Source organism: Suricata suricatta, chromosome 14 (assembly GCF_006229205.1).
Source record: "Suricata suricatta isolate VVHF042 chromosome 14, meerkat_22Aug2017_6uvM2_HiC, whole genome shotgun sequence".
NCBI lineage: Eukaryota > Metazoa > Chordata > Mammalia > Carnivora > Herpestidae > Suricata > Suricata suricatta.
The window spans coordinates 56,279,938-56,302,667 of NC_043713.1; the positions used below are offsets into that span (position 1 = coordinate 56,279,938).

General features: G+C 43.9%; 1 protein-coding gene across 1 annotated transcript in view; it reads left to right on the forward strand.

Moving 5' to 3' along the window:
* PTPRM (protein tyrosine phosphatase receptor type M) overlaps window positions 1-22,730 on the forward strand; it is a 755,728-nt gene that overhangs the window by 730,071 nt on the left and 2,927 nt on the right. The window contains exons 26-29 of the mRNA XM_029921584.1: window positions 16,064-16,180; window positions 16,887-16,937; window positions 20,722-20,876; window positions 21,149-21,284. Coding sequence (XP_029777444.1) covers window positions 16,064-16,180; window positions 16,887-16,937; window positions 20,722-20,876; window positions 21,149-21,284 — 459 coding nt within the window. The remainder of the gene's footprint in view (window positions 1-16,063; window positions 16,181-16,886; window positions 16,938-20,721; window positions 20,877-21,148; window positions 21,285-22,730) is intronic.

Below are 22,730 nucleotides of genomic sequence, written 5' to 3' on the forward strand. Positions count from 1 at the left end.
GAGGCCAGAGCTACAAAGGTAAATTAAGCATGTCCATAGGCAAAGAAGGGGACTCAATTCAATGACAGAGGTTTCAGAATGCTCTGGTAGCTCATACAAGAGTCACCTCCCATCAGACTGGAAGGTGAGGTTGAGGGGGTTTGTTAATAAATGCTTCCCGGAGGAAGTGGTGCATGGAGTGGAGCGCAGAGCTGAGCAACTAGGATTCAGTCACCAAAGAAGGGAGGGAAGGATGCTCTGGGCAGAGACATAGGTTCCCTTAGTTTCCCCAGAGGTGTTCTCTGCAGAGAGGAGTTCAAAATGAACATGGCAAGAATGGATGCTTTATCACAGAGAGCTGTATGTGCGCTTTAGGAATGGGGAGCAAAAGAGCCGCTGAAGGATTGAGTGACAGAATGACATGGAAAAGGGGACATAGTGAAGATTCTGCAGGAGAGTATGTAAGGCAGAAAAAAATAGCCATTGGATTTAACAAGAAAAAGGGTTTGGTAACTTTCTGCCTGAGTAGCTTCAGAGGGAAGACCTATCAGAGCCCTTGGATTCTATGTAACAGAAGTCAGCTCAGGCTCAGTTAAGCCAAAGGGGAATTTACTGGAAGAATAGTGGGAGCCCAGCATGTTGATGTGAAGAATAAGGCTTGCAAACAGACAGAAAAGAGGGCATCAACTCCAGAGGGTCAGTGAGTGGAGGGCCCTCACAGTCATTCTGGTCAAGGTGCCAGTGTGGAGAGGACACATGCCAGCTATCTGGTCCATTTTCACTCTGCTCAGGAATTCACATAACAGGAACAGAGCATCTGACTCCACTAGGTATGCTCATCACTTGCTGTCCGGGGTCCCTAAATGACAAGCTACCCCTTAGGAAAGAAGTAGTTCCCCAGAAGGACGTCAGGAATACATTAGAGAGGATGAGTGTGTGAAATGAGGTTGAGTGACCTAACAACCTGTAGGCACAGCAGACGGGGAGGACTGAAGGCAGTCTGCAGAGTCGGGACCACAGTAGAAAACGAGAACTCACACACTGAGTTGAAGCTTGTCAGAAGCTTAGCTGAGAAGGGGGAAGAAAGAAATATGGCGGCAGACAGAGGACCATTGAACAATCAAAGGCTATTTTAAAGGTGGAAGACCTTTGAAAATGTTATGTGTTGAGGAAAGAATCAGGAGAGGGAGAGAAACTGAACATCAGCACATGGACAGCCAAGGGAGTTTACTCCCCAAGGGGGCAGGAAGAAGGGTGCTGTTCTTCAGGTCAGCCTTATGAGACATGACATCTTTTCCTTTGAACCAGGAGGACAGAGACAGATGAGGACACATTTAAATAAATGGAACCAAAACATAAACAGCAAACTTGAAGTAGCACCCTCTCCTGATGGCGTCCATTTTCCCCAGTGACGATAGGAGCAAGGCCCTGGGCTGAGAGACTTAGGACGTTGGGGAAATAGCTATTTTTGGGAGGCCCAAGGATGCAGGGGCAGGGGGTCAGCCTGCAGTAGGAGCCGGCATGCTTCTGCCTTAGGAGGAAGGTAAGAATACGAGAGGGTATCAGCAAGATGCGGTCGGAGGCAGCAGGACCAAGCTGCTGGGGAATCTGGGACAGCCAGTAGCCAGAGTGCTCGCAGAAGGGACACAGGGGAACCCTAGGGCCTCGTAGGCATTTCTCAGGGACTAAACCAGCTAGTTCTCACCACCCAGCCTTAGATTACACATCCTCAAAATAAACAGAAATGGGCCCAATGACCTCTAAAATTCTGTGTTTATATGAAGAACATTTGTACGTTTCTTGTTTATGTTCTGGCTCAGAGATCCATTTGAGTAACACATGATGCATCTGCAGCTCAGATCTGTTTAATGCCCATGGCCTCAGGACCTCCCTGGCTCTCACTGTGTCCACTCTGAACACCGGTAGGGGGAGGAAAGTATGGAGTCTGGGTTCTCAGAAGGGAATGATTCAGTAAAAGGACAGGAGTGTCGCTTCCTCAGGAGAGAGCTGTCCGCTCCTATTTCTTCCGCCCTAGCATACGTGAGTTTTGTAGGTCTAGAGCAGAATATTGCAGTGGGTGATTAAGTACCAACGGGATGAATTCTGTCGCATGAATTTATGCGTACCATAAAGATGCTCAGTTTATAATTTATGAACTTTCTTTTCAAAATGATCTAATCTGGCTATGGTAAATTATGATTTTGAGAGAAGATACTCTTATCAAAAGTTCTCAATTGCCTATAACCATCCTCTGATTTATCAACTGGCATGATCAGGCAATCTTACCTTCCACCCACACTTCCGATAAGCAACACCACATCTGTCTCCTGGCATGCAGCAGGAAAGGGGTTTGGGGAAAATGTGGCTCCTTTGGCAAACCCTGGCAATCATTTAATAAAGATATCTGTGCACACCCCGTCATGGTCTGTATAACTGCAAGTATGACTTTTGCATCTGGAGACTATCTCCTTGTACATAGAAATAGTTATCTTTCTCTCCCCAAATCCATTAGAGAACCATCACTGTTACTTAAGGCCCATCAATCTAGTTTGGATAGCCCATCTATTTAATTGAAAGCTAAACTGTGGTATAAAGGACATGCAAAAATGGATACAGTTGTAAAGTAAATTCATTTCATTCGGAGACACTTCATTGACTACTAAATTGAGTGACAATTTTGAAAAATGTGAGACTACAGGAAACAAATACTCTAAGAATAAAGCAAGGAGAAAACCATGTAACTTTATTCCTCAGTCTTACTGAAGACTTATTATCTGTCTTATTTTTTTAATGTTTTGGATGCTTATTTATTTTTGAGGGAGACAGACAGACAGACATAGCATGAGTGGGGAAGGAACAGAGAGGAAGGGAGACACAGAATCGGAAGCAGGCTCCAGGCTCTGAGCTGTCAGCACAGAGACCAATGCAGGGCTCAAACTCACGAACCGTGAGATCATGACCTGAGCTGAAGTCGGTCGTTTAACCAACTGAGCCACCCAGGCGCCCCATGTTTTAAATTAAATTCTAAGTACTGCATTTGAAGGATTAAAGTAATGAGGTTTCCTATGTAAAACTTGATACCTCTAATGCTAACCCAAACTTGCAGAAAATTTCTAATAGTGTGCCTATAAATAAATATGCATGTTTTGTGTGAGCAAGTGTGTGTGTGTGTGTGTGTGTGTGTGTGTGTGTGTGTGTGTGTGAGAGAGAGAGAGAGAGAGAGAGATACCTGCATTTCTTTAAAGGCTGGCTATTGCCCTCCTCCACATTTGCTCACTTGGGAACTAGACTAGACCTCTTTCAGAACTGCCACAATCTATGATCAAAGTTTCTGCCCAAATATATTCATCTCTCTCTCTCTCCCCTTCCCTTCCTCCCTTGCTCACACATCCTTACCTCAGTTTCAGAAATACTCTGCCTTCTTGGGAACAACCAGCTGCCGTTCGTTCTAAGTGCAGACCATCGTGTCTTTCTCCTGCATTGAGTCTGAGTTGTCGTGGTGACTTAATGAATTTCCTGTGGCAGAGACAGGATCAGGCTTCTATCTTGTTCACATGCCTCCTGTTTCTCTGATGTTGTCCACATTAGAAACCTTAACCCCTTGGAGTCTTTGTCCATCTCTCCTGTGGCTCTTTTGGTGCAATTCCTTAACGTGCAAGGTATCAGATGACCTCTCAACCTGCTGTAGGTGAGGGCCAGAGAAACAAGGGGAGATCCCGCTTTTAAGATATTTACAATCTAGGGGCACCTGGGTGGCTCCATTGGTTAAGTGTCCACCTTCAGCTCGGGTCATGATCTCATGATTTGTGAGTTCAAGCCCTGCTTCAGGGGCCCTGTGCTGATGCTCAGAGCCTGGAGTCTGCTTCAGATTCTAGGTCTCCCCCTCTCTCTGCCCCTTCCCGACTCATGCTCTGTCTCTTTCTCTCTCTTTCTCTCCCTCTTAAAAAAAAATAAAAATAAAGCATTTTTTAAAAGGTTTTGAAAAAAGACATTTGCAATCCAATATTAGAGGCATGACAAAGTGTTGCACACAAGAGGGAATGACACAGCTTTGGGTACCATTTTGCCCTCCCCTACCAGACCCCAGACCTCTGTGAGCAAAGACTAGCTTCTCTCATCTCTGAATCCCAAAAGGCTAGACATGTAGAAAGTACTAGAAAATAGTCAACAAATGTTTTTGAAGTAGTGGGAGACTTGTTACAAAGGAGTGTCTAAACGAGTGCAAAATAACATTGATACAAGGGACATTTCTCGTTATTTGTCTCCTTCCCTTGATTTCTTCCGTGTTGGGAGAACAGGCTAAAACCCGAAATCACACATGTATGTACAACACGCTCATTATGGATGTGAATGAAGGTCACTGCAGCTCTGCTGGTTATGAATCTACATTCGGCCTACCTAATTCATCCTTTTGCATTAACCTTTTTGTTCTTACAGTTCATCCTAATCCATTATGTCCCTTTTAATAAAAAAATGACGAAGTGATTTTTTTTTTTACCCAAATAACGATGAGTTAAAAATCAGGCTTTGAAGCCAACGCTTTACCGGCTCTAAGTCCTCTGATACTTTCCTATCAGCCATCGCCAATATTGCCACAGCGGCAGGATGTTGTAGGATCAAAGCAAATCCGCAGGGCTGAGGAACAAGTGTTTCTCAGAACACACTCTCCGGGCTCCCCGTGTAACTGCAAGCTGTGTCTGGGTCAGCTCTTTAACATTCTCTGGCCAAACCCACAGAGCTGACTGTCAGAGTGCTGGCTTTTATGGTCACCATTGTCAAGCCCTGGCGCTTGCTGCTTTGCCACAATTGACTGGCCCTGGAAAATCCTCAAATTCATCTGTGTCTGGGCTTCCTATATATTCACTGCTTTACTGCGTGGCCTTGGACCCCCTTTCATCTCACGCTGTTACCACGAACTTTCTCTGCCACCACCTCTGGGGTGCACGGAGGTGCTCACCGGTGCTAATGTCTATAAAGTGCTTCAGAGGGCGGAGGGCTTGAACATGTAGCAGATGGGCCGTGCACCTGGGACAAGAGTCCTCGCCCGAGTTTTCTAGCCCAGCCCCGGTCACTGCTGTACCTGCACAGGCAGCACGCAGCTGTGGTTTCTTGGCAGTGTGACCGGACGCAATCTGGGATGATCTCGAGGCTGCAGTGGCCCTCCACCTGTGTTCTGCTCACATGAGCACTCGAAAACTGGTTTTTCCCCCACTCTGCACACTGCAGGCATATGCTATTTTTGAATAATTTGTTGAAACCCACAATCAGTGATGTCCTATCTTGAACGCAAAAAGTTTTTCCCATCTCTACTTTTTAGATCTGCGAACTTCATCTTCTGAGGCCTTATTCTGCTTTTTAAGGCTTGGGGTTATCTGTCCAAGAAAATATGTGGGTAAATGTTGGGAGCCTCCCAGAAAAAGGGGTCAAAGAGGCATAATAGTTCAGTGAGTGTTTTTAGGACTGTGGACAACTTCTTTGTTCTGGGGTTTACCTCAGATGTTCTACCTTGAAATAGAAACAGAACCCTTATCACTTAAAATTCTAGAAGGACAGAGAATTTTTATTCTAGAAAAGCATGGTAAATTCATCGTCTCACCAATGATAGGTTCACTTCTGATTTATAGGGTAGAGAATCCAAAATCAAGAGTGAGTTTGTAGGCATTTCAATCCATTCAACTCATTAAATCACATATTTCCCAAACTTAAGATAACTTATATAATGTTCAGTCAAGAATTAGGGAGGTCATCTATCCATGTCCCTAAATTCTTCAAAGTCTCTTTGCTCTGTTTAGCAATTCCTCTGATAACCTAAGGAAGAGTGCAAAAGAACAGATAAAGATATTGAGATCCAGGGAGGCCAGTGACTCGTAGAAGATCCTTTTTTGTGCTTCCTTAACCCTGAGAGCTATTTATCTGCCCGAAGAGATTCACTGGAACAAGAGCATATCTCACACTATCTCAGAGGAATTTAGCCCAGATCTGTGCTTCTGAAATTAAAATTCATTGTCTTCCTTATCCTGGCACAGACCACGGCGCGTGAACTGTTGTAATCAATAGAGCACCCAGTGTGCTATACTATGAGCTCTTCCCTTATTAATAATAGAAGTGGTGACACAATGGTAAGAGGGCACAACGCCAGCTACCACTAAGAGCTAGTGGATAATCCTCAAATGCTAACCAATGTGCTGGGTCTTTAGACCCTCATTATGGCTCTGTGATATAGGCATTATGCTATCCCCATTTCCCAGATAATAAACTGAGACTTGAGATGTTCAGAAACTGACCCAGGGTTATACAGCTTGTAACTGTCAGATCACGATTAGAACTCCAGAACCATACTCTTCACCACTAATGCAATATGGCTTCCAGAGAAACTCATTCTAGAGTCCTGTAATTGGATAATTCTCAAACCTGAGATAATGTTAACAGTCATATAATCTACTTACCCTCTTCTGCAAATAAGGAAATTGAGGACCAAGATGTCCCTGTATCTTTCACAGGGTCACACAGCTAGACTATAACAACATAGCTAGAATTAGCCCCAAGCCCTCCCACATGCCAACCAGGCCTTTTCCCATTACACTATGCTGTCTCATCATTAAATAAGATTTTCAAGAGAGGTTAGAAAAGCTTTTTTTTTTATGAGTGGTCTTTAAAAATAAAATATTATGCCTCTGCCTAAAAGAATGTGTGTATGGTGTCGGGGGAGAGTAGTGTTTTCAAGAACATTTCTTGTCTGTAATTAATCCCAAGGAGTCACAACCTGGGAGCCTTGGAGAGACAGCTGGCCAAGTCCCTGAGCTCACCTGCTCTAGGAACTCTGAGGTGTATCCATTCTGGTGATCACCCCATCTGGCTTCTGTAGGCCACCGACCACTGTCTACCCAGCAGCTGGTGACAGAGATGCCTGATACATGAACCTGGGCAATCACTTGCCCCTAGCTCCCCTGTGCCCAGCCCACGGATACATGCATCCCAACGCTTGCACTCTGCACTTAGCAGCTGGCTCGAGCCCGGAGCCCCGGGTGGTTCCAGTGATTATGCGCACTCACACAAAGGGACTAAGTGCCCTTTAAAAATGTTAGTCCTGCAGAAATCCATTTCCTGTATTCTCCTCCTCTTCTCTTCTATCCCTACCCCGTTTCTGTTAAACATCATACTAAAGTTAGCCAGGGCTGTGTCAGAACAACTGGAGATTGTGAAAGAGGGACTGTTCTTGCTGCCGTTGGGAGAATCCCATCCTTCTGGGCACCACCAGCCCTCCCACCAGCCCTACAGGGGTTCCGGATGATTCAGGCTTCCTGGAGATGCCTCTGCCAACCTTCACCGTTTAGAACACCCTCCCTAGTCCATCCACCCACAGACACTGAACTTCACCCTTCTGATATCATCTGTGATGTAGTCTCCCTTGTACAGGTTTGAATCTCTTCCTTTAGAATTAATATTCTTTCCTCTGACTTCCAAGAGCAGTTTTTATTTTGTTAATTTTCGCAAACATTCACTTGTGCCGAGCTTGTTCTCAGAGCTTTACAAACAAGAATCTAGTTAATCTTCATAAAACTGTGTTACTATCCCCATTTTACAAAGGGAGAAATGGAGCCACAGGGAGGTTTGGTAACATACCAGCGGTCACACAGCTGGAGAAAGAGGCCAAGCTTTAACCCAAAAAGTGTGGCTCTGGGGAATGTATCCCTGACTGCTAAGCTTGCCTCTCATTCTGCTGTGAGTCAGATTAGTTATTTACATACCTATCTCTTTACAAGCATTAGAACCATTGCTCATTCCTCTCTGTACCTCAGCAATGCCTGGACTGGGTTCTGTTTATCATGGGCTTTTGAGGCTGTGTGAATGACTGGCAGGACAGCCTCGATGCCACTGTCCTGAGCTCAGACACAGGCTTGGCTACATCAAAGGCACAGCATTGGCCCCCTAAATTTCCAAGTCTGTCTCTTAACCTCTCCCAGCTTCCGATTATGTATTTATAAAATAGAGATAATACTATGGCCTCACAGAATTAGTGTGAGGTGGCATGCAATCAGCTCATTCTAGGACTTAGAATGATTGTAACCTTCATATGGTCTAGCCAGAGCTCTTTTTGCGACGTGCACAAAGTCAACAGAGAGAACACTTTATAAACTGAAAAGTCCCATGTAGATCTAAATTGTTACCCTGGTACAAATGAAGATTCCCAATGAGAGAAAAAAATATGGATTCTTTGTCTCAAAGGTGTATCAGATTTCACTCTAAGAAATATCCCCACAGGAGATATATAGATGTAAATATAGATGCATATTTAGATATAGATACACATATGATGTTATCATTGCTTAAAAGATTTCTGAAACTGATCTTTCAGAATGATCTTTAGACTACGTGACCCACTCTTTCTATTGTTCTTAGCGGTGGAGAATGTCCGTCCTCTGGCAGGAGGACTTACATTTGGGGGATAGCTAAAAGTCAAAGCCAGATCTACTGAGTAAGATCAAGAAAAGTCGTCTGGATATATGTAGAGCTAATGCTTTATGACCTAGTTGGGTAGGACCCTTTTCATCCACATCAAGTAGAGAGAAAAGGAACAAGACAGATTCCTCAGATGGTCTATAAGTTGACACTTAAAATTCCACCAGGGGTCACATCAGCCCATGTGTTTCTTTGCACTTGATGAAAACAAATGTTATGGATATGGGTGTGACCTTGTGCGTCATATAAGTAGTATGTTTAATATTAATTAATCGATACAGTCGGAAAATCAGACAGAAAGCCAGAAGATTTGGGGATGGGGATGGGAGTTCAACAGGAGCTTGAAGGTGTGAAAGGGGGATCTACTCAGGCTATGAAGTGCTTTTCTCAAATTCAAACTTTTCAGACCTCCAGAACTTCAAGATTTGGTGCCAGTTTAGAAACGATCTTCAAGGATGTTGCCCAAGGGAGGCCCCAGGGCATATGGAGTAGGTCTGGAACTAGGAAACTAGGAACCAGGAACCCTCTTATGAACCAGGTAGTTGTGCAAACCCTATATAGGTATTATCTCAGGTGATCTTCCCAACCTCCCTAAGAAATCAGGGCTATGGTCTTATTTTATGAAGGAGAAAACGGGGGCTCCAGGAATGTAAGTCACTGGCTGCAGCAGCACAAACTAGATAGCAAGAAAAAGAAAGCAATTGCTTGTCCATATGACTCCATCACAGAGACTGAAGCAATCTTTATTTTCAGGATATTTAAATGAATGAAAGTTTTTATTGTTGTGAAAGCACTATAAAAAAATTGGGGGGTTATAATAAATCTGTTCTCTTGGAATCTTGGCTGGCAGCTGCTCTTGGCTGGGGCTCTTTTCAGTAACTACATTTCTAGCAGTGTTCTAGCTCTTGCTATCCCACATCTGTATCAGAGCTGTACTCAGCTGGCCCCGAACACAGCTATTAATAGTCCTGTGGTCCATTCTCTCTTTGGATGGCTCTTGTTTTAATAAAAAATTAAAAAAAAAAAGGCTGTTGAAAATCTCTTGACAAATCAAAACTTTTAAAGTAACTTTTTCTTTTTCCTCTCTTCTACCCCTTTACTGTTGTGTTTATTAGATCACACTAGGGTGCCCCCAGCTTAAGAGCTCATGTTCAACGCCTTGAGCCTTCTTACTCATGAGTTTCTTAGCAAAACAAGTCCTGGGATCCATGCACAGTGCACGTAAATAGCCCTTCCCGTTCTGCCCCAGGCTCCTTCCTGCCAGCTGCCAGGGTTGGTGATACAGAAGGCACCAGCAGAAACAGCAGTTTGTGATCCTGGATAAAAATCAACAGTGGTCTCAGCGTGTGCTTCTGTTCTTCCCGCCCGCCCCCAGCACCGGCCTGACGTACCCTCTCTTGCTCCTAAGAGGCAAGGTAGCTAAAATTATTGCTTCTCACTTGCTATCAGTTCCTGAAGCCAGACCTGGCAGACATTTTAATCTGCTTTGAGTTCCCTCCTGGCAGAGAGCCTTGGACCTGGGGCCAGCACCTGGGTCTGCAGCCTCTCCCTCGCCTACCACCCAACTAGCTCATTACCTGGAGCGAGTCACTCACCTCACCCTCTCTGCACCTGCAGGGCGCCTGCACCTGTTTATTTTAGGACAAGAGAAATGGAAGGAATGAGGAAGGGGGCCAGCCCTGACCTGTGCAGACTCTCTCTCTCTCTCTCTCTCTCTCTGGCCAATCCCTTGCTCCTCCCTGGCTCCTTGCAGCCATGGTCAGGAGAGCGCAGTGACTCCCAGTGCATGAAATCCTTCTGTGCGGCAATTGTAATGATCTTGAAAATGAGTGTTTGGAAACTGGCTGTCTCTGGGATTCCTCCCAGCTCTCTTGGATAGGAATCCTCTCCCTGCAAATCACAGGCACTATTTCCTAAATTCTGTTGAGAGTTCCTCAAACCACCCTAGTGGAAGACTGGACTGCTCCCAAATCCTCCTCGCCCCCAGAATATTGTTTGCAGGGAAAGGACAGTGAAGGAAGCACTGGAGTCTCTGTTGGTTTTGTTCCCCCCATCAGAAACCATGCATATATGTCACAGCTTGTCCTTCCTTCTCTGGAGAACCCCGATTCACCTCTCCAGACCCTTGGTGGACTTCCTGCCCTTCGAACTCCCGTGATCACCTGTAGTCCAGAAGGCAAAACGATCACTTAATAATAAAAAGAAAAAGGGCACCTGGGTGGCTCAGTCAGTTAAGTGTCCAACTCTTGTCTTTAACTCAAGTCATGATCTTATGGCTCATAAGTTCAAACCCTGCATCGGGCTGACAGTACAGAGCCTGCTTGAGATCCTCTCTGTCTCTCCTCTCTTTTCCAAAATAAATAAATAAACTTAAAAAAAAAAAAAGAAGAAAAGAATATCCATGATTTGAATGAAACATCACTGGAGCGAACATTTAAACTACATTGTATCACTTAATACAGTGGTTGCCAAACTCTTCTGAACTTTGGAGCCGCCTGGGGAGCTACAAGGAACTACTAATGCCTCTGTCTCACCCCAGAAATAATGATATAATTGGCGCAGAGCATGGCCTGGGCTTTGGAGTTTAATAACCCCCCTCTTAAGTGATTCTAATGTGCAGACACATTTGGCAGTCCCTGCTTTAATCTTAGAACGACTGACATAGGAACTAAAATCCTCCCCTCTTTACAGAGGAAGAGCCAAAGGTCGGGCAAACTTGAGTGCCTTACCCAGGCTCACAGCAGCCTTAACGAGAGCCAGACTCTGCAGTCAGCCTGCGAGTTGTCAGAATCCTGGCTACTCAGTGTGTGGTCCACAGGCCAGCAGCAGCACCTGGGAGCTGGTCTGAAATGCAAATTCGGGGGCCCCACACTGAATCAGAAAGTGGGGCGGAGCCCAGCTTGTTTTAACAAGCCCTCCAGGGCATTCATATGCCTGCTGAAGTTTGAGGACCTGCTCAAGACTTTTCAGGATGCCCCTTCAGTGATGGTAACTTGCTGCCAGCCTAAAGAGGGTAAAGCCCCCAGGGGTCCTCTGACGTCACTGTACATGGCATCATCAGGGCTGCTGGTTAAAACTGACCAACTTCCAAGATTTTTTTTTAATTTTAGGCAGTTAGAAATGTTGGGATTATTCTGCTTTCAGTACTGTTTCATGTTTGTGAATTTTAAAGCCAATAAAGACACCCCCATTCTTGGAGACAGATCTCCTGCATCCCCACAGCTCTCCCTGGGGATGGGCAGGCAGCAGCACCCACTGGCTGGTGTGTGGTTGAGAGCGCCGTGGGACCAGCGCTGGGGCACCGAGGTAATTAGAGGAGCCTGATCTGAGCCTTGCTTTCTGGGATGGAGACTGCTGCCTTCCATAATTGGAATGCATGGGAGGTACAGCCTGTCCTAGAAGCTGTGCAGGTAGCGCCGGCTGCAAAAGCCAGCTAAGCCTGGCAAAAGATCAGACGAAGGAAGCATCTGGTTCTGCGGTCCCTGGGCTCCAACAGGTGCCCCCAAACCATCGGTCTTAACATCTCTGTATGCGGACCCTGGAGGCCAGGAGGTGACTCGGGCCCCAGATTTCCCCAGGACAGAAAGGCTGCATCTAGAAAAGCATATATTCCTTTTAATTTTTTTTGTAGCAAGATAATAACTTGACACCAGCCCAAGCAGTTAAAAAGACACTAAAAGGAACCCAATTTAGAAAGGTTTTTAGTAGGCTAAAAACAGATGTGGCAAGCCATTTCAGGATATTGCGCGAGATGAGATGGAGAGGGCGGGATTTGAAATGGCTCGTCCAGCCCAGCCAGGTGCCTCTGCAGGGGACAAAGCTCTGCCCAGAAACTTGTTCTGGAAGGAAGCAGTCCCACGGCTTCCTTTCTACTAATCACCGGTCCTGGGGTGCATGAGGCCAGCGTGGAGTTAGCAGCGTAGTGAGCTCTCAGAGCTGCCTGAGTCTGTTGTCATTCAAGCACTTCTGGAAGGCGGTGGCACTCATCCGACCCAGGGGCACTGCTGTAGCTGGAGCCCAGGGCGACCTCCTGGACCCCGCAACCGCTTCCTGCCACGAGGCGGTTGAGGGGCCTCCCGGCTGCCTCTGACTGCCTCTGGCTGGGTCTTAGGGCGCACAGGGGATGTTGAGGGGGCCAGCAGAGCTCACCACGGAAAGGGCATCAGGGTCATGTTCCCCGTGGAACCCCAGCTAGCCCAAGGGAAGTGGAAGAACTGACCCAAAAACAAATGCAAAGCCTTTGATACGTTGCAGGGGCTTTCGGTGTCCCTGACTCCAAGACATTGAAGCCCTTCACACCCGTATTTGTTGAAAATTTTGCATGGGGAGGGTAAGGAGTCTAAAATACAAGATGACCCTGCATCGATTGCATTCAAACAAGGCCTCATTATTAGTAAGATACACCCAGTACACATAGGATGCAGGTGCGAGTATATGTTTTTATTCTCTTGTAATTTTTGGAGAAACACATAGGATTTTTATTAATTGTGTATTTATAACATGGAAAACTTTAATTTTATTTTTTTAATTGTATTTTCTTTTTTTATATATAGTTTATTGTCAAGTTGGTTTCCATATAACACCCAGTGCTCATCCCCACAAGTGCCCTCCTCCATGCCCATCAATCCCTTCCCTCTCCCCCACCTCCATGAGCCCTCAGCTTGTTCTCAGTATTCAAGAGTGTCTCATGGTTTGCCTCCCTCAAAATCTTTTCCCTCTTCCCCTCCCCCATAGTCCTCTGTTAAGTTGCTCCTGTTAGACCTATGAGTACAAACATATGGTATCTGTTCTTCTCCGCCTGACTTATTTCACTTAGCATGACACCCACGAATTCCATCCACGTTGCTACAAATGGCCAGATTTCAGTCTTTCTCATTGCCATGTAGTATTCCATTGTATAGATAAACCACATCTTCTTGATCCATTCATCAGTTGATGGACATTTAGGCTCTTTCCATGATTTGGCTATTGTTGAAAGTGCCGCTATGAACATTGGGGTACATGTGCCCCTATGCATCAGCACTTCTGTATCCCTTGGGTAAATCCCTAGCAGTGCTGTTGCTGGGCCATAAGGGAGTTCTATTGATAGTTTTTTGAGGAGCCTCCACAGTTTTCCAGAGTGGCTGCACCAGGAAAACTTTAATTTTAGAAGCACACATACACATACACATACATACTCCATTTGTATCTATCCACTGCCTTCTGCTTATATAACTGGAATCACAAAAAGGTAAAGCAAGTCTCCCAATATAGAAGGGACCTCTGTACTTGGCATATAAGCGTCTTTGTTCATTAGCATTGCAAAGTAATTATGTATTCTATAAGCGAAATTAGGGTTGCTATCAAATTAGCACATCATCACAAATATGCATTGTCTGCCCTTACATCTAGGAAAGGAACTAGAGACATGATCCCTGTTATTCTGGAGTATTTTAAATGGTGCCAGGGTATCCATAACGTAAATCTTTGACATATTATATATAAGCCATAATACTTATATTTATTGTTTACAAAGTCCAAGATAATGTTTCCAGGAGGGAAAAAAAACTCCTAAAGAAGGCTAAAGATTTAATGAGGACAGGGACTATCTTTGCCTTATGCTCCACTTGTATCTTCAACCCCTAACATGTCTGGCTTGCCTCTTGCCAAGGAAAACTAATAAAGCTTACATAGAACTGTACTGAATCAGCTACCAGAAAGGTTCCTGAGGAAGCAGCTAAGATAATGACCAGTCATGTCCCACACTTGAAACATTAGTGTACCAAGGTGTTTGGAATTCTGGAAAAGGTCATCTTGGCCCATATTTCTTTTTGTAAACTCTCCCAATCTGGGATTTTCCTTCCTACACCGATCCTCTGATTTGCTCCATGAAATCGATTTTACATGGACCTAGTGCATGTTTAGCACATAGGGGATATAATGGCAAATGTTTTAGGGCTTTTAAAAATAAGCAATTCAACACCCTTTGCATGCTGACTGGTAATAAGCAGGACTAGGCAGCGTCAGAAGGGCCTACTAATAGAACAGGCACGCTTTATCAGGGGACCAAGAAGAGAGAGAGGTACAGGAGCTCACATCTTATGAAGGAAACACTTTGAAGGGGTATTTGGGATGTACTTTGAAGAATGGATAGAATCTTCAGCTAGGAAGGTATGAATGGGAGAGTAATCTAAGCAGAAGAAATGGCATGAGTAGTTTGGATCTGGGCAAACCATTTGTTGTTAGACATCAAATATATGGTGATAAAGTAGTAAAAGATATAGCAGAAAATGTTAGCTGTGGCCGTATAAATAAAAGGTCCTTACATGCCGGGCCAAATTTAATTTCTACTTAATTTCATGAGAAGTTGTTGGAAATAGAAGCTTCTTGAGAAGAGCAAGTGAATGCCACTGGGATTATACTTGAGAAAGGTTCTTCTGGGTTGCTATGGGGAGAATGTCCCCGTAGGAAGTACCAGAACCTGAACTAAGACAGTGACAGAGGGAACAAAAAGTCAGAAAACATATCTGAGAGAGAATTCAAGAATAATCTTAGACTTGGCAGCTGGTTTTGGAGAAGGACTAGGCCAGTTTTGTGCCTGGGTAACTGCAGAAATCATGATGTCGTTGACATAGGGAGTCAGTGGAGGGCAGCTGATGGGGGCCGAAGATTCTCTTGTAGAGACATTGCCTTCGTGGTCCTGGCAGGACCTCCATGGGAAACGCCCACAAAACAAGTTGAAATTGACTTGGGCACTCAGAGAACCAGGGCCAGGGGTACAGAAGTCATCCACAAGGGAACAGTGACAGGAGTGGATAAAAGCTGTCAGGAATTCAGGACAGAATTGAAAAGGCTAACGACAGAGCCCCGGGGACAGCCACCTTGGCGTGGCCCGGCCTCCTGCTCTTCCTCCTTCTGGGCTTCCACTGAGCTCTGGAAGAGCTCCAGGATGAAAAATCAACTTGCTTGAAGGGGCCAAGTCCAACAAATTTCTTCCACCTGAAGTATCTTGAGATCAGAGGCTTCTAGTAATATGGGAAGACTGCTCGTATTTTACCAAGTTTTGTATATAAAATTTACTTAGATTAAAATGAATATGTAATTTTAAACTTGGGAAAACCACATAGTGACTTCCTTCTTCAGAAAAAAAAAGATCTCTAATCTTTACTGTCAGCTCTTTCCTGCTCAGGCTTCCTCAAAAATGTTCAGGCAACTTTTTACCTGGAAGGAATTTTAAATTCAGAGGAGCTACAATGTAAAAACTACCTTTAACCGTTTATTTTTCCAGGCCCTTCCCTGAATAGAGATAAACAGGAAATGAATGGTCAGGGTAACTGGGATATTGGCAGTATAAATGCAGCTGTTAACTTTAGACGATTTTCCTAGGCTTCACTATGCTTATAACTCAAACTTCGTTTTCTTCTGAGGTGAGAAAAGAAGCACAGGTGATCTAAAAAAATAAATAAATAAACCTTGTTCTTAAGTGGGCAACTTAACTTTTGTTTTTCTGTGCAAATTTTATCCCATACGTCAGACTGTGGCCCATCATTTGGGGAACTCCAAAAAAGAAAAGAAAACAGAAAAAAGGAAAAAAAAAAAAAAGAAGAAAACCCTAAAGCCTTCATTTCCTTTGTGTTTTCTAAAGGTCAAATGCTGCAAATACTGGCCAGATGACACAGAGATATATAAAGACATTAAGGTTACCCTAATAGAAACAGAACTACTGGCAGAATATGTGATCAGAACATTTGCTGTTGAAAAGGTAAGTTTTCACATTACTTTGAAAAGCTGTGGTCAGATGTTAGTGGTGCTAGCCCCATTAACTTCTCTAGGATAATTTATACGTGGTCACACCTGAATGCAGGTAGGCTCTAGCTAGTGATTTCTCAAGATTGCATCTTGCCCTCGGATCCTTTAATAGCTCAGTTCCATCTTTGAAACGAATCATTCCCATTTCATAAGAATCTCTATTTTGCTACTAAATCAAAAGATAATGCCAATATGTCTATTTCCCTCTTCCGTGTAACCTGGTTGATATTGTGCGGCCCATCGCTCTTTCTTTGTTCACAGTTTGATAAATGTCCTTCATGTCGTACGTCCATATGGGTTTCCCAGTGGTGAGTTAGCATCAGTGCTTGGACACAGGTCCTAACCCCTCCTGGAACCCTCCTCCCCACTTCCTTGAGGCTTTTCAAGCCTACGGTTTTGTGTGGACTGTTGGATTTTCCAGCAGAAGTGACCTTCCTGGAAACATAAGTAGCCGTGGGACATACTGCATGGACCAGCCCCTTCATTCATCCTCACTGTCATACTGGTTTTAGCCTTTGTACTTGCTGGTGTTGGGTCGTGAATGCTGTGCTATGGCTCTACTCTGCCTCACCCATGTGCATGGATGGGGCCTCTTGTCTGGGAAGCACTGTAGGGCATAACAGGGAATTTCCTTATTCCCCCTCTTTCTGCTGACATAGGGAGGGGCCGGAAGTGAAGCAAACTGCAGTCCATCCACAGAAGTGGCACAGGTAGGCGGTGGGGAGACTGGAGGTGATGTGGCTTCCAGTCATCATCTTGCCTTTGATGAAGGGGACACATAGCTTGTCTGGGAGGTCCGCAGACTTCCCCATCAAGAGCGGATTGTCCATAACCCAGCCCTGCACCGGACGTAATAATTTTGTCGCAAATTTGTTCAGTGGTAGTTTGCGATGATTTTATAACAGCAGGTGGCCTTGAAGGACCTGGGTTAGAAGTGCGCCACTGGGCAGTTGGCCCTCAGCCTTCCGCTCTGCTCTAATTTTTGTTGCATCTAAGTGCACATTTTAGATTATCAAGACCCTTTTTGGAAAATCAAGGAAATTGCCGCATCTGCTTTTTGACTAATTTGCCCTGATGTTTTGAACTACCTATCCCGGTTTTCAAATCTGCATTTGTCATAGAATCACACGGCTGAAAAGACTTTAGTTTATTTTAATCTGTATCTCATACTATTTAGCATTTTTTTTCCTTAGCTTGTCTTTTTTAATAAGCAGGCAGGAGGCTTGGAGACTTCAAAGAATGTGGAGTTCTGGTTGACTCAATTCTTCAAGTTCTGAATCTCACACTTTGATGTCGGGGTTTTTTTTTCCTTCTTAGGCAGGATCGGAAAAAAAATATGGGGGATTTTTGTACGGCTCTTGCCAAAAGAGCACTCATGAATAACTGCATTAAAACAGACAGTGATAAAAGACCCTCCATATTTTTTTCTTTAAAAAAAGAATCATCCAAAGCCATCACTTAAACATGGAGTTCTTTGAACAATAGTGGGCTCTCTAATAAGCTGAAAATGCATCTCTGTTGCTAAAGGAAGGGTTTGTTTGTTTCTTTGCTCTTTTTTTAACCTCTTATTGTACTCCTCTACATTCCCAGCTGCACAGAAATGTTTCTGAAATACCCAGTTATTTTAGTCATCAGACAACCAGCAGAGAGTCAGTGGAAGGAAAAGAATGATCTGGAGCTTATTAAGGATTTGGGGAAAATCAAAATGACACGTTAGTGATTTTCTAACTGGGCAATTGAAATCTTTAAGGAAAACAAATCATTAGTACTTCTGTGGATCACTTCTTGTAGGTTTTAAACTTTCTCATTAGAAGAGAAAGGAAGAAAAAAAAACAGTCAAGCATGTACTTTGAGAGGCCTGCAATTCTGATTCTATTTTGAGAGTATGTTGCATCAAGGGACCCAAGGTGAAAAATGGATCTGAGCTCTACTCTGCAAAACTAGCAGACAATTGCAATTTGAAACTGATGAGTTCTGGTTTTGCATGGGATGGTCATCTTTCCTTTCTCCTGAGGCTGATGACTCAAAGCTAAGTAGATTTTAAATAACAAAGTTGCCACCCTGTCAGGTGGAAGACAGCTCCAAATCTCCGTGGATCTAGGCTGCCTGGTATATCTATGCCCTGACCATCCTGGCTGAAAGCAAATTGACAATGGCCACCAAAATCTCTACCCAGGAGATGCCTGTGACTCTGAGAAGGCAGGGGGATACCGCCCTGCTGTCTCACCCACTACAAGCAGAACATGTAGTTGATGATTCATTCCTTACGCAAATATTTCTTAAGCACCCTCTTTGGGCTAAGCACTATTATGTCTTGGGTTCTTCCTTCCTAATGTATTTACATGGAAAATGAAGTAAATATCACTTTTTTATGTAGCATTCATCCTTGTTATAATGAAAAGTAAACAAAAAATATAACTGATACCAAGTTGGGATATTTAGGCTGCCATCAGTGATCACATCTGTGATTGTTTCCCCAAGTATATGACAAAACAGCAAATGGAGAAATCACCATGTCGATGAACAAGAATGAGAGTTGGCTCAGAAGCAATTTCCTTTGCTAATCTTGTCAATAGTGAAAACGTTAAGAGGATAGAGGTTTATTTAAGGAAAATATTTTCTGCATCCCAGAAACTAACATTTACCTTGCTCAGAAAATGAGTCCTAGATCAGTTGGGGGCCCATGTCCTGAGCGCTGGAGTTCCAGGCTTGGGAGATGCTGGAGCTGAAGCTTAGCAAAGTTAGGAAAAGAAGATCTAAAAAAAAATAAACAGTGTATGCGAGAAGTAAATGCCCTTTTGCCCCTTTGGAATAAATATATATTATAGGCTTTCCCAATTCATGGGACCACCCCTGCCCTAGTCTAAAGCCCAAGGGGGCTTTCTAAGCATTTGGTGGGTGATACAGGCTCAACCGTTGGCCTTCTGGTGGAGATTTTGGGACTGGCCAAAATGTTACCGTGGTTTCAGTAATAAGAGATGCAGGCTCCCAACCACCCAGTGATACTACTCTGGAGTCACAGAGATATTTAGAAGACGATACTGTTGATTTTCATTTCTGAATCCCTGATGGTTTAATTAATTCCTTTATGCTTAAACTCCATTAAAGAATAGCATAATTTTCAAAGAGAAAGAAAGCTTCAGCATTTGTGGGTTATTAAACTAAGACATGTTAACACCTTGACAGCATACAAGTCTTCTTTTAAAATCTGTTAATTGTTTGCCTCTTCTAGTCTTTCCAAGCACGTTAAAAATTCTGAATTTCTTTTTTGCTTACTAAGTATGTGTGAACAATGACCGATGGTGAATGTGACAAGGTTAGTAGGTATTTAGTGTTAAGATACAAGAAAACCAAACTCAGGGCCCGACACAGAGATGGTATTCAGTAAGTCGTCTCTTACCTGATCCCAGATTTATAAACTGACCTTGATTTTGGAAGTAATTTTTGTTTTCAAAACAGATTTTTTACAGCAGAGCCTTAACACATAGGTTCATAGTTAGAAAAAAATTGATGGATATAAGTCAACTTTGTTATTTTCAAAATAAGAATAGATTTAAAAACAAAAATACTTAGATTTAATAGATCAAAACAAAAATAGATTTAAACACAAAAAACACTTTTTCTTTCTGTCTCCCTTCAGTTCACTGGGAGTCAGTCCACCTTTTTCAATTTACTGATCTAAAGTAGAATTCCAACAAAAATGCCTCTTGATTTCCAGGATGTACATTTGCTGCTGCACTTCCTATTTCCCACAAGCCAACTGGCATGGCCACTTGAAGACAGAAGATGCTGTCTTCATATCTCTGTGACCCCAGCATCTTGACATCTTCAGTCATTCACTCAAATTATTGGTGATTGGATGAATGGATTAAATGTTTACCCAAATTAGAAAGAGAAACCTAACAAACTTGAGGTGCAAATGGAAATGAGTTCTCTGGCCTGTCCAGTTGGAAAGTGGTCTTCACTCATTCTTCCAGTATCATTCTCTGTGCACCCACAGCGGCGTGCGCACTGCTCAGGCACCTGGTACAAAGATGTACCAGAATTCAGAAGAGCTAAACAAGGCTCCTGCATTCAGGAGCTGGTCTGGAGCACACGAGTACCTTGTAATTCCTTCAGGTCTCTTCTCTGTGCCTCTTTCTCTGTGTGGACTTGCATTTCACTCTGTAGGATCAAAGTGACACACAAACTGTTAATAGAGCCTACTTTGTAAAAAGAATTTCGAGGAATCAGAGATGTATCCATTTGCTGTGGTTGCACCTGTAAATTAGCATCTTTCCCAAACATCACCTCCCTTTCACCCCCACGAACATCCTCCTGCCTGCAAGAAGTCTTTCCAGGTGTGTGTTACAGCTAAGAATGACCCTTTTCCCAACAATGCACAGCTTCCCAGCCCTAGACTCACTGACTGCTTAAGGGTACTTGACGCTCCCGTTTGCTCACCATTTATTTCCCTTTGTTCTCTTCCTTGCTGTGCTGACCGACTGATGGCAGAGAGGTGTTCATGAAATCCGAGAGATCAGACAGTTCCACTTCACTGGCTGGCCAGATCACGGGGTCCCCTATCATGCCACAGGGCTCCTGGGGTTCGTCCGGCAGGTCAAATCCAAGAGCCCGCCCAACGCAGGCCCTTTGGTGGTGCACTGCAGGTAAGCTGAGTGCCTGGAGCCCCTCCAAGGAAGTGAAGTGGGCAGTACACGGGTTCTCCTTTGGGGTGATGACAGTGTTTTCAGAGCTCAATAGAGGTGGTGTTTGGAACTCAGTAGAGGTGATACATTGTGAAGATGCTAAATGCCACAGAACTGTACACTTTCCAGTGGTTCATTTCATGTGTTGTGACTTCCACCATAGTAAAGATGCAAAAGAAGGAGAAACACAGGGAACCTTTTTCCTCAGCTGACAGAACCTTCTTTTCACTCAGTGCTGGTGCAGGGAGGACCGGCTGTTTCATCGTCATCGATATCATGCTGGACATGGCAGAAAGGGAAGGCGTGGTAGACATCTATAACTGCGTCCGGGAGCTGCGGTCGCGGAGAGTGAACATGGTACAAACGGAGGTATGACTGCTCCCCGCCTGTCCTTGGGGCTTGGTCCCCCATGCCTCTTGCATCCCACCACCCAGAGCCGTGGAGGGAAGAAACTCTGGCAGTTCTCTCTTTAAAAATCCCCAGAAGGAAAAGTGATACAGCTGGCAATCTCCTTTCCTCCCTCCCTCCCTTCTTTTTCTTCTCCTTTCATAAACCAAAAAGGCCGGGGTTTCTCCTAGGTAACAGAATCTGTAGCCAGGAGCCTAAATTAGCCCATGCTTCTATATCAAGGGCCCCAGTAGACTCTGTACATTAAGCTTTCAGGGATTGAGTACTATTTCTTTCTATTATGTCTTTTAAACTAGCTGGTAACCAGAGCAAGACCACTCCGAGAATAACCAGGCATTTGCCAAGTTATTTAAGGGTAATCTCTGTACATTTTATTCCTCTCCTACTGTCCTTAAAAATTCTGTCCAGTGGCTTGGCATCATGGGAAATACTCTGTACTGACTAGGACTTCTATAAATTAGAATTCAAGGTGTGTCAGGAATTTAAGTGTTTGAGAAAAAGAATTCATAGTTTTACTTGATATTTGCTTGTTTTAAGTAGACATTCCACCCACCACCAGTAGAATGAAGAATAAATAAGATTCCCTTCCATTTAGATATTGCATTAAAGTTTACAAAAGCCACTGGTTTAAAGTTTACAAAAACCTAATTCCATTTTCAAATAACCTAATAGCAAAAAGTCTAAATGCTTTCATGGTCTTTTTTTCTTTACTATAGAGATTCCTAGCTTTAAAGATAATAATGTATTTTTAATGGATTTTGCAACTGATCAAATGTTGCCACATCCCCTTTCTCTCTCTTTTTTTTAATTTATTTATTTTTGTGAGACATAGAGAGCACAAGCAGGGGAGGGGCAGAGAGAGAGAGAGGGACACACAAAATCCAAAGGAGGCTGCAGGCTCTGAGCTGTCAGCACAGAGCCTGATGCAGGGCTCAAACTCACAAATGGCATCATCATGACCTGAGCTGAAGTCAGACACTTAACATACTGAGCCACCCAGGTGCGCCTCCCCTTTCTCTCTTGACCCATTTCTGAAGTGTTGTTTAATAAGACCCGGATATTTTTGAGACTTAAGAGTCCTAGTTATTGGGGTGACTAGGTGGTTCAGTGGGTTGATTGTTGGACTTCAGCTCAGGTCATGATCTCATGATTCATGGGTTCGAGCTCTCCACATTTGGCTCTGTGCTGACAGCTCAGAGACTGGAGCCTGCTTCGAATTCTGTGTCTCCCTCTCTCTCTGCCCCTTCCTAGCTTGTTCTCTCTCTCTCTCTCTCTCAGAAATAAATAAATAAACAAACATAGAAAAAGAGTCCTAGCTATTGATAGAAATGAAAGTAAAAAATAATGAGACTCTCTTTGCATCTTACGTAATTAGAGATCAATAATAAATATTGTAAAAGTTTGCCA